Here is an 11,346-nt window from a genome sequence, read left to right as displayed (position 1 = left end):
TTCTATTCTCCAGGTTGTGGGCTCCTTGGGAAGCACTGCCTGTGAAGTGGTACTGGACACCAGGAAAGCAGACTTTCCACTGAGGAGAGTGCCCTGTCGTCCCTGTGTATCCTCAAGCTGTTGCTCCCGCTCCTCTACCTGTTCTCTTCCAGTCTGTGACAAGCTGATATTTGATGGCCATCTCAGGAAAAGCCTCCTGGTGTTAAGACCCCAGTGAAAAGGGGAAGAGAAGGTTATGGAAACTCGCTATCTACACAAAGTGTGTTCCCTCTTTGTGGGTCACAGCCCTTAAAAATGGCAAGAGGTTCTGCTTCCTTTTCCTTTTTCTTTCCTCCCTTAGTGAGGACAGCTGACTAATGAGCACCCTGGCTGAAGTCCCCTGTCAGGCTGGTGTCCTGAGCAGGCTTGCTTCTGCAGGGAACGCATGATGGAATGGGTTTCCTGGTCAGGACAGCCTCTGTGGGGGCTCAGGCTTTTCTGGTTTCCAGGCCCCACTCCCCACCATGTGTAGTTCCAGCCACAGGTACTGAAGAAGCAAAAAGACCAGACCAGCCTCCTCAGGAGAGGGGAGATTGCAGTCAGATCACTGCAAACAGGACTTCAGTAATTAAAAACGGACAGGTTCCCCTGAGCTGCTGTGGCTCTGCATGAGTCACATTCTAGCTGAGGGATTTTTTTTTCTCCTCAAGAGTTGCTGAAGGGGCTTGAAATAGTGTGATGGATAAATAAGGAACCAGCTGTGCTCTGCAGCCAGCCCCACCAGAGCCTTTCTGCAGCAGCAGCCCACAGCAACCTCCGCTCTGCCTCACTCTGCACTCTCATCCCTTGGGTTCTGCCATCTGGTCCTGCTCTCCAGGTTTCTTCTTCCTAGCAGCATGTTTTTGTTTCCTGTTGTAACCTCTTTTCCAGCATGTGGTGTCAGCCCCTGGTAACACATGGACATATGACTGGACTCCTTGGTCATGCTGTTGTCTGGCTGTGGGACACCCACTTGGCTGGTCAGTGCCTCCGCCCTCCATCTTGGAGATGGTCCTGGTTAAATGAAAGCAGAAGGAACAATAAAACCAGCAAACCTTGGATTTTGACTACGAGCTGCTGGACAGTTTCTCTTCTGTTTTCTAACGACAAGCTGCCACTTACATGGCTCTCAGCTGCCTGCTGGCAGCCTCCTTGCAGGGAGAGGCCAGGGTGTACCCCAGGGCTCTGAGGGACACACCATGAGTGAGTGGAGGTGGCTGGAGGGCCAGGCTGTGCGCCTGGCTGGAGCAGCTCGTCTGCCCAGTGGGAATGTCTCCTTCCTTGGGTGCTGTAAGCATGAGTGTGCTGAAAGCATGAGTGTGCTGAGCTGTGTGTATCTGATGGCAAAGGCGAGGGGTTGGAATGCTGTCTGTAGAGGTTTTGCTGGCTGTGTTCACAAATTCAGAAGTGGCTTTCCCTGCCTCTTGGATGTCCATGGTTACAGAGGTCTTCTCCAGAGGTCTCTGCACTGCTGCCTTGAAGTTGTTTCTCCATCCAGCTCCCCAGGGCTGCCATGTCCTCCCTCACAGTGTAAGATGGCTCTTTTCAGAGATGCTGTGACTTGTGCCTCTCAAAGGCTGGCTCTGCACCCTGATTTTTGAGCTGATGATGCTGGCCAGCCCTCCCCTGCCCCTCAGCCCTGAGTGGGGGAGTGCTCCTTCTTCCTCTGCAGGAGCTGCAGGCAGCTCCTGAATCCGTGGAATGTGTCCCATCTGCAGCACGTTAGGGGTCTGCTCACAGCGGAGGAAGAAGCACATGTGGGTTGTGAACCCTTCTGAAGAGGAAGAAAAAGGGCTAATTAATCTAAGGGATACAGTGCCAGCAGCCACATCTGGGGGCCAACTGGCCCTGCGGAAGCATGGCCCCCAGGTGCTACCCCCCAAAGGGCTTAGTGCAGAGGTGGTGAGGACACAATGGGTATGGGATGAGGGATCCTGGCGCAGAGGGACCCCCTTCGGCACAGTCCTGAAGAGTCCCTTCTCCCTGTCCTTAAAGAGGGCTCAAAGACACCTGACTTGTGCACATCTCTCTAGGACACAGCCCACCTTGACCCCACTCTGGCCCCACGGTTTCGATCCTCAGCTGCCCAATCACTCCTCCTCCTCTGCCATAGCTGGGGCAAGTGACAAGGCCCATGCTGTCAGCACAGTCCACCCTTGTTCCTCTCCTCTGCAGGGTCTGATGAGCCCCTTTCTGTACTGGCTCCCAGGTCTGCCTCATTCACCTCCATGCCTTGGCCCTGGAAGGCATGGACTTGGAGACATGCTGCAGCTGCCCTTGGCCTCTCCTCTGGTGCCATTTCTGCTGCCTGGAAGCTTGTGTGGTGTATTAAGGGGAAGCAGAGGCACCAAAGAGCACTATGAGCTGCCCACCTGCAGCTTGCTTCCCCAGAGGACCCCTGTGCTCCCTGCTGCCATTGTGCTCCCTGCTGGGCTATTGAACCCTGCTCTCTGGCTTGCTGCCCTATCTTCTCTCCACTGCTGATCTCTCTTCCCAGGCGTGGGTTTGATCTTGGTGGCAAGCAGCCTGACCATCCAAACTCTGCCTGCACGTGTTCCTGAGGAAGGAGGTATTTCACGTTTGCCTGCTGTGACCCTGCTGAGTGGCACGCTGATGCCCAACCCACACTACAGCTCTCCTGCACTTCCCCATTTTCAATGGGTTCATTTTCAGGGATGGCTGAATACGAAACAAGCTGTGGGGCTGGGAGGCAGCGAGCCCATGCCCAAGCACCTGCGTATTGCCCACCTGCAGCAGGGATGCAGTCACTCCCCTCCCCAGGTGCCGGAACCTGTGCTTGTGTCCCCTGTGCTGGGCAGCCCTGGGGCTGCAGGGCCAGGGCCTCTGCTGCAGTGCTCATATGGGATCAAACAGTGCCAGCATGCAAAGGAGCATTTGCATGTGTGAGGTTGAAGCAGCTCGATGCACAGCTCTGGGGGGGGTTTGTGGGGGGGGTTAGTGTAAACATAGGACTGAGCTGATTTGAGAAAGGATGCCAGCTCCCTGGGCTGGACTCCTCTGCAGCTAGGGGCGGCTGTGAAAGTTACTGGAGGGCTGTTGATGGCTTCGTTGGGTTTGCACGTCTCATTTCCCCGCCCTGTTGTTGCACAGGGTCCGGCAGCCTTGCCACCATCAAGGCCCTTAGTGCAGGCTCCTGCAGAGGTGCAGTCCCCTGGGGATGCTGCAAGTCGTCTTCCCAGGTGACCCAGGGAGGAGGAATCCACTTGCACCCTGACTCAGCCTGCTCTGGGGTTGCCTGCTCTAGCTTCCAGCACTGCCTGGGCTCTTGGCTGCTTTGTTTATGGCTTTGTTTATGGCGTTGATAATTTTCTCGTGTCAGGTTTAGGCACAAGCATTCTTTCCACTGCTGCATAAGAAAGCAATTAGGTGAGGATGGAAAGGACATTCCTCTTCCTCAGAACAAAGAAACGAGCCACGGCTGTTATCGGGCACTGATCACAGCATCCAGGGCCATGTAAGCTCCTGCACAAGCACTGGCTCTGCCCCAGAGGGGTGGGCAGGTGAGCTGATAGTGTCCCAGGAAGTGCCAAAGCACCCGCTGGTATTTCCTCTGACACTACTGCCCCGTAAGCCAGCTTCTAGCACCGAGGTCAAAACCCAAATCTATTCAACCCTATTGCTCCCATCACACTTGCTCACCTGCCAAGTTACCTTCCCTCTCCCTTGTTTGCAGGGCCGCAGCCGGAGGGGATGTGCTGAGGTCCTATTCTGCTCCAGCCCCAGTGTGGTGTTGGAGGGATTCATTCCCTGTGCTTCAGTTCCTTTCCTGGCTCCCCCACACCCCAGAGGGCAGGCAGCAGTGCTCCCATCCCAGGGATAGGATGTCTGTGGTCCAAGAGGGCCTGAAAGGCAGGGGGCACTGGGAAGAAGGGAGCTGGAGCCACTGGTTTCAAATAGAAGAGGTGTTAGGAGTGCAACTGCTGGAGGCACTGTGGGAGATGGACCCCTCTGCCACAAAGCTTTTGGGAAGCAGACAGCTCAGTGAGGGCCAGGGGAGGTGGCACCTGCAGTAGGAGAGTCTGGAAGAAGAGGAGTGCCAGTGGGTCGGGGTCCTTAAGGGGCTGGGGGATCTGTAGGCATGGGAGGAGAGCCTCTGTGCTCTATGTGGCAGCTAGCCCACACATCAAAAGGGACAAAAGAGATTAGATAAATTCATGGGCTGATATAATTGGCTTTTAAACCCAGTGTGTGAGCTGCAACATCTGGCTGGGCTGAAGGATCCCCTACCCCATGGGCTGCTGGCAGGCGTGAGGATATACCCAAAGGATTGCTCTGTGCGCACACGAGTACCTCGTGTATTCCCATGGGCATCCAGCTGCTGCGCTCAGGGTCGGGATGCTGAGTGAGATATACCTTTCATCTGCCTGAGCTTGGCATGATGAAACTGGGTTGATAAGTGTTACTGGCCGCAGGACCCACTGCACAGGCATGGGCTGGTGAGCATCTCCTTCCCGTGAGCACCTGTGGTGCCCTCCTCTGCCTCCTTGTGCACAAGAGATGCAGTGAGAGGTCTTTACCCACCCATCAAGTTCACAGCCACTGCTGTGGGCCAGAATGAGCCCACCCCAAATATACTGTGTTGCTGGGCTGGGAGTGAGTCTACACTCCTCTGAGAGGATTTGCTCCCTGCCCAAGAGGGCCAAGGGCGGCAGAGAGCAGCAGAGGTGTGGCAGAGGTCAAGGCCAAGCCGATGTGTGTGGCTGAAAGAGGATTTCTGCCCCCTCCTTCTACTCTTCCCTCAGCCTTTCTCAGTGCATATAAAGCAGTCATTTCAAGGCACCCCTCGACCTCCAGGTCCCCAGCAGAGACAGATAGGGGGAGGGATGGACATTTATTATAAGCTGGTGGGATATGTCTCCTGGAAGATCTCTCTTAGCTGAAAGACCTGGAGCTTTTGGGTGGGTCCTTTTCTAGCCTGGACCTCTACAGGTAAGAGTATAGAGCCCTGAGTTGAGTTTGAACGGATCTGAGGGCTCTGTAGCCAGGGTGGGATGGCAAATAAGGCTCTTCCCCTTGCCGTGCCTTTCTCCGGGGAGATGTGGTCAAGAGCAGCAAGAGGGCTGATGCTGCCGCTGCAGCTCCAGAAGTCCCCAGCTGTTGGGGGTGGGGGGGCGGCGGTGTATTCCTCTGGCATCCCTAACTCCTGCTCCGTGCACCCCACACCCGGGCTGCTCCACCTTCTCCGAGCGCTGCCAGCTGCGGCGGGAGCCGGCGGCTGGCTGCGGGCCGGGCGGCAGGGAGGGCTGCGGGGGCTGCGGGCAGGCTCCCGGGTAGGCGGCGGACGGGTCTCCCCGGCCAGGCAGGGGTTAAGGCTTCTCCGTTGTAGTTTGTTTCCCTTTGCCAAAGTGGGTGTTGCTGGAATGTCTCCTCTCCTAAGGAGGGGGGCCGAGCCGTGTCCTCTGGAGAGGGGGGATGTCAGCATCAAAAAGACACAAAAGGGGGAGGTTTCCAAAAATAAAACCCTCCATCCCCTCCAGGCGCTGCCAGTGCCAGAGGCAGGCGCGAAGGTGCTCGGAGCTGCCTGCGGAGCGCGGGAGCTCGCTGGCAGCCCAGCGAGTAGGGCCGGCCGCCTTCCTCCTCCTCCAGCTGCTGCGGGGGCCGCTCGGTAGCCCGCGCCCCTGCCCCAGGGGCTAAGCCCCGTCTGCTCCTCCGGCCCTGGTGGGCGGCAGGTCCCGGCGGAGCCCCGGAGCGGGATGGGGCGGTGAGCGGGGGGGCGGAGAGCCGGCGGTCCCCGCTGCCCCCCGCAGGATGCCCGCCGGGCGCTGAGCGCTCCGCGCCGCCCGTCTCCACCCGCCGCCGCCGGACACCATGCGGGGCGCCGCCGCCAGCCTCCTCCCGCTCATCTTTGCCGTCCTCCTGGGCTTCTCCCGCTGTCGGCCGGACTCCGCCGCCGGGTTGGAGCCGGGGGGCGCGGGGGCGGCGCGGCCGCGGGGCCGGGGGGCTGCCCTGGGGGCGGCGGGCACTACGCACAGCCTGTCCCCGCCGGTACGGCCCCTCCCCGCCGCCCTCCACGTGGATCGCGGCTCGGCGGCTGCCGCGGGGAGCCAGAGCGACGGCGACGGCCACAGTCGAAGGCAGCGTCCTGACCGCGGGCTGCCCGCGCCCCGGGGCCAGGCAGGCGATGCCGGTCCCGGTCCCGGTCCCGGCGCGAGGCCGAGGAACAGGCTGGACCACTCCGGCCAGCGGCAGGGCAGCGGGCTGAGAGCCCGGGTCGCGGGCCGGGCGAAGGAGCCAAGCGGCAGAGGGAGGATGGCGGGGTAAGTGTTGCGGCTGGGGGGTGACACACCTTGCTGGGGGGGGGGGGGCGTAGCGGGAGCCCCGGTGGTCCCGGCGGTCCCGGCGCCAGGGAGCCCCGGGCGGAGGGGCTGGGTCCTGTCTTCAGCCCCCTGCTGCATCCCGGTGCATCCCCGCGGGCGCTCCGGGCGCTGCCCCGTCCCCTGCGGGACGCCCTGTTGCCTGTGACCGGGGCAGTCATGGGGGTGATGTGCGGGGGGCTTGGGCCGTGCTGCCCCGCGGCTGGCACCGGGCCCGGGCCCCGGAGCGGAGCAGGAGTCCCCTCGGTGCTCGCTTTCGTGCCGTGTGTCTGTCCTGCATGTGTGGCAGACGATTTCGCTGCTCTCACCCACGCGATCCGTCGGCGTGAGTATCCCTGTGCACGCACGTGTGTGTGTGAGTGTGAGGCGGGCAGGACGCCCTGTCGCCGGCTGCCTGTTGCGTGGGGGGGGGGGGATATGTGGTTTACGAGCATGCTGGATGCGATGCCCTTCTGCTGACACATCAGGGCTTCGGCAGGTCAGACAGCTGCGCAGCGGGCAGGGGGTCTTGGTCTGCTGCTCTCTGGGGCTGCCTATGGCTGTCCCAGAAATTATGTGGGGTGGGGGGCTGCTGAGTGGGAGAGGCAGGGTGGCCATGGTACGTGGGTGGCAGGAGAGGCTGGAAGGGCTTGCGTGGCTCTGTGGGACGAGTCTGGCTGCTGCTGCTCTTGCTACAGGTACCTGGCCTCTTGGCTCCTTTCTCCCATAATGGGCCCCTTGTAAGCACTCTGCGCAGCAGCTTCCCATGGCTTCAGCTGGCTCAGCCGGGGGAGGCTTCCTATGACTTGCCTGGCAGGGCTGCTTCCAGCTCCAGTCTCTGGCTACAGCCCTGTGGAGGTGGAGGGGAGATCATATGGCAAGGCCAGCTGCTCCGCTGTGAGGGGAGCCTGTGGACGGGATGTCTGGCGCAGCGCTGACGTACCCTTTGGCCCCGGGCCCCTCCTCTGCAATTCCCCCTCTGCTGCCCCTTGGCTGATGCCCCTCATGATGAGCTCCTCTGCCAGCTGGGAAGGGCTACTATTGCTGTCATGCAGGCAGTTTGACCAACCCATGTGGCAGCGTGTGCTCACTCTCCGAGCTGGGGGGACACAGAGGGCAGGCTCTGGGCTTATTGCCCTCTGACACAGGCAGAAACTTTTTCTGCTAACATCAGGTGGGGAGCTTCACTAGAATACAAAAGGCAGCTTAATCCCTGAGGTTTCTGACTTCCATACTTGCCTCCCTCCAAAATTTCAAGACAGAGATGTCCCCTCTGTAGTTTCCTACAACAAACCTGCTGAAGCAGTAAACCCAAACATGTTCTTCTTCCCATTATGTTTGCTATGCAAAATATTTATCACTAGCAGCTAGTCAATGGCAGGTAGGTCTTGTGCAGATTTTGGCTTACCTGGACCATTAGCCTTGGTTTGGTCAGCCGCCCAGAGGGAGTGTCTTGGGAAGATATAGTCCTGCTCAGTCAGGTTTGGGCTTTCTTGGGCTCCAGAGGATTTTACCCTTTCTGTAGTTGGAGAGTTGTCAGCATTGCTTTGGGATCACGTGGCAGTTCAACTGGATTTGAGTCATCTCAGATGTAGCCTGTTTCTTTTCATGACTACCCTAAATAGTCTCCACCAGGTTTTCAGGCTGCAGCTGCCTCTGGTGACAACAGCTGGGCTGCACCACTATCATGAGTGGGTGGGCAGCCCCAAGGTTCACGCTATGTTCAGAAGAGTGATGAACCTCTTTGCAAGTAGCTTTCTTTCATCCCTTAATCAAGGATGTAAGCAGAGATGGTTGGTCCAGCACTTTGGTGCTGTTGACCTGTCATTAGCTAAATTTGGCTTCCTGGGATATCAGAGTGCCATTGCCTCGAAGCTTAGAGGAAGGAAGAGCTGTGCCTTGGTGCTGTGCTGCTCCCTGTGCAGGCTGTGCTGTGCTCTCTGCCTTCACTCTGCCCTGGAAGGTAAGGGCTGGGGATATGGGGCTTGCTCTGATCCTCAAGAACTTGAACTCTGGAACGTGCATATAATGGCTTGTCATCAGTAGCTTTCCATCTCTTCTGGAGTCCAAATCAGTACTTTTTAAACTTCTCTATGACCTACTGTCTTTGGAGCTTATGAGAAAGCCTAGGTGAAATAATTGTCAGTGAGTAACCACATGGCGTTACTCTTCATGGAAAGCTAGCTGCTGCTGCCTCCAGCCATTCGGTGAGACTCTGTCCTTCCACCTCATCCATCTTCTTACGTCCCTTGCTGCACCAGACATATTTCCATCCAGGAAACTCAGGGCCCCTAAAAAACTTAATTTCATGATGTCTCTTTTTTTTTTTTTTTGCCAGGTGGGATATTTTCTGTTCTTCTATTTACACTGAACTCCTGCTACTTTCTAGTACAACAACCTTCATTTTCCCTTACTCAGGTAGCTTTGCAGGCTGCATTAAACCCTGGCGCTATTTATTTATACAGTTACTTTGGCTTAAAATCTCAACTGCTGCGTGGGTTGCCTTTCCTGATTCCTCCAGTCAGAATTCTCTGCTGGTACCTCCAGGGGCCTCACACAGTCCTGTGGTTGAAAAACCAATTTACTAGAACTATATCCTTTTCTGGATAATTATTTTCTCACTTTGTTTGATAGCAGCATACCCAAAATTGAGGTTTTTTCTTGGGGACCGTTTGGATGTGTCTGCCACGCTGCTCATGTCTGACCTTGTTGCAGGTGGGACCTGCTCATACCCTTCCATGAGGGCATCCAACCACAAATCTTGCAAGAGCTGCGTTTTGGTATTTTACAGTGGTTTATTGTGAAGTGACTTTTGACACCACAGCAAATATAGAAAATCACTGTCTCCTAACACTGAGCAAGGAAAACAATCCAGTCCCCAAAGAGTCCCTGCTTTGCTGTGCTCTGCTTAACCTGCCTGCTTCCCCACCCCCACAGACTGGTTTGCAGACACACACCAGTCCCCGCTGCTGCAGATCAGCTATTTCTACCCAGTGCCGTGGAGCAGGTGACTTCTCAGTCCAGTGTGTTCAAGTGTGATGTTTAAAGTGTTTATATGTTCATCAGTGCAGATTCTGGTCCATGGAAATATTTTCCTCCTGAGTGTCATGGGGTAGGAAGCTCCTGAGCCCTGATGCATGCCAACTATGGATGTACTCGTGCTGGATGCATCCCTAATTTTTGTCCCCCATGATGTGACTCCCCTTGTTACTCTGCCCCATGCCTGGCAGGGTGGATCCTAGTGATGATCCTCAGGTGGTGTACACAAAATCAAACGAAGGTGGGTAACAGGGGAGTATTCTGGGGAAGCTTCCACTTTTGGTTCCTGCCTGGACAATTTTCAGGATCATGTGAGGTTCCCCAGGTAACAGGCTGGAAGTCCCACACTCTCTCCTCCTCCTCCCTCCCACTTTCTTTTGGTGTGTTCTGCACCCCAGTTCTTGTTTAATTGCTGTTGTAGACACTGTTTGTGGCTATAAAGTCCTGCTTTACCCAAGCTTTGTGTGATATAGGTTCTTGCTGCAGTGTGTGTATAGGATTGCTCAGGAGCGGAGGCAGTTAATGCTGATGTGGACTTGGCAGAGGATTTTCAGTGGCTCATCGATGCCAGCAGCCTTTTGCTAATGTCCTTCATTGGGTCTGACTGCAAATATTTCATATGCAGTTGGATGAAGTTCACTGTCCTGCAGTAGAAAGGCAGACCTGATGATCTAATGGTCCCCCTGGCCTTCTGTGAGGACACTGTAAATGACCTGAATGGAGTCAGCATATCTGGCAGCACAGAGTGCCGCATGAACTTGAAAGATGATGCATAGATTGCTGTTAAAATAAATGGTGAAAAAAATTGGTTCTACTGAATGCTTCAGAAACAGTATGTGATCATTGCTGAGGGTGTACACATGCTGAAACTATGTGAAGCCATGATGTTACTACTGTTTTCTTGTTTTCCCTCCCTCTAGTGCTTGTTACAGTTGCTTGGCTCTGGTTTCATATAACACTGCAAGATCTTGCAGGCTTCTGTCATCCTGGGTACCACTTTGCACAGTGGGGGCCTGATCCTGACGGTGGCCTCTGGCTGCTGCAGCAAAGCAGGTGATGAAGGACTGGCTTGCTGCAGCTCATTTGCCCAAGTTTCAGGTTGTGCTGATGCATCCAGTCAGAGGCATGAAAGGTACTTCTGGATGTAGGGAGGCTTCATGGCACTGGCTTCAGCTCTGTGAGGGCTGTCAGGGAGATGCCTGTCCCAGAAAAGGAGCAGGCCAATGCATAGTGCCTGAGACCTCCTGTGCACCAAGCTCTCGCAACATGCTGGGGACTATACCTGGGTACAGATGGTGCATGCTAGCTGCAGAGTGAGGAGTAAGCTTGGTTTACTGTCGTTCACTTCTGCCTGTGCTCTTTGGAGACCTCAGGGTGTACCTGGCACTTGAGGTAGGGGCTGAGATGTGGATCCAGTGCCTTACCCTGCATTTTACCAGAAAGGGAAACCCAAAGACCCACATCTGCACTAGTGAGCTATGCCTTAGGGTTTTCTCTGGCACTGTGGCTGTTCAGCTGCCTGAGCTATTCAGCCCCCTTTCCCTCCAAGAAGGGGAAACTGGCTATTTGAAATGGTCTCTGTCTGCTCTGCTCTGAGCTGGATTGTGAACTATTTTGGAAGGTGCTAAGTGTCCCATAAGCCCTGCAGCAGTCCAGTGTTAAAGGCAGTCAAGTCCCAGTGCCTGGGAATGTCCCCAGCAATGTTTCATTTCCTAGGAAAGAGGTGTGCTAGCTGACCTAGCCCTTGGGAAGGTAAATACATAATTAACCTATTCCACTGGTAAGGAGGCAGTGATAGAGAAAACAGATGGGTTGCCCAAGACTTGTTTGGCATTAGTGGCAGGGCTGGGAATAGGGCACCCCCATGCAGCATGACCTCGTGTGAGTGTTCAGTGGGACTTCAGTTTGGGAGACCTGTGTGAGGTCATGTCTTCTGTTCTGCTATGATCTGAGGCTGTGTTGAGCTTCTTTTCAC

General features: G+C 56.0%; 2 protein-coding genes across 7 annotated transcripts in view; both read left to right on the top strand.

The window, feature by feature from the left end:
• The window catches only part of AREL1 (apoptosis resistant E3 ubiquitin protein ligase 1), a 40,936-nt gene extending 39,859 nt beyond the window's left edge, over positions 1–1,077 (top strand). For both annotated transcript variants that reach the window (XR_010374424.1, XR_010374423.1), the window contains one exon: positions 14–1,077. The gene's annotated coding sequence lies outside the window, so the exon portion shown is untranslated. The remainder of the gene's footprint in view (positions 1–13) is intronic.
• Positions 1,078–5,491: 4,414 nt separating this feature from the next.
• LTBP2 (latent transforming growth factor beta binding protein 2) overlaps positions 5,492–11,346 on the top strand; it is a 75,078-nt gene continuing 69,223 nt past the window's right edge. For 4 of the 5 annotated variants that reach the window (XM_064460374.1, XM_064460375.1, XM_064460376.1 and 1 more), the window contains exon 1: positions 5,493–6,296. In XM_064460374.1, coding sequence (XP_064316444.1) covers positions 5,848–6,296 — 449 coding nt within the window. In that variant the 5' untranslated portion in view covers positions 5,493–5,847. Of the gene's footprint in view, positions 6,297–11,346 lie in introns of all 5 variants that reach the window. The other variant, XM_064460377.1, reaches the window with a different exon arrangement.

This window comes from Phalacrocorax carbo, chromosome 9 (assembly GCF_963921805.1).
Source record: "Phalacrocorax carbo chromosome 9, bPhaCar2.1, whole genome shotgun sequence".
Classification (NCBI taxonomy): Eukaryota; Metazoa; Chordata; class Aves; order Suliformes; family Phalacrocoracidae; genus Phalacrocorax; species Phalacrocorax carbo.
This window is presented reverse-complemented; position numbering and strand designations above follow the sequence as displayed.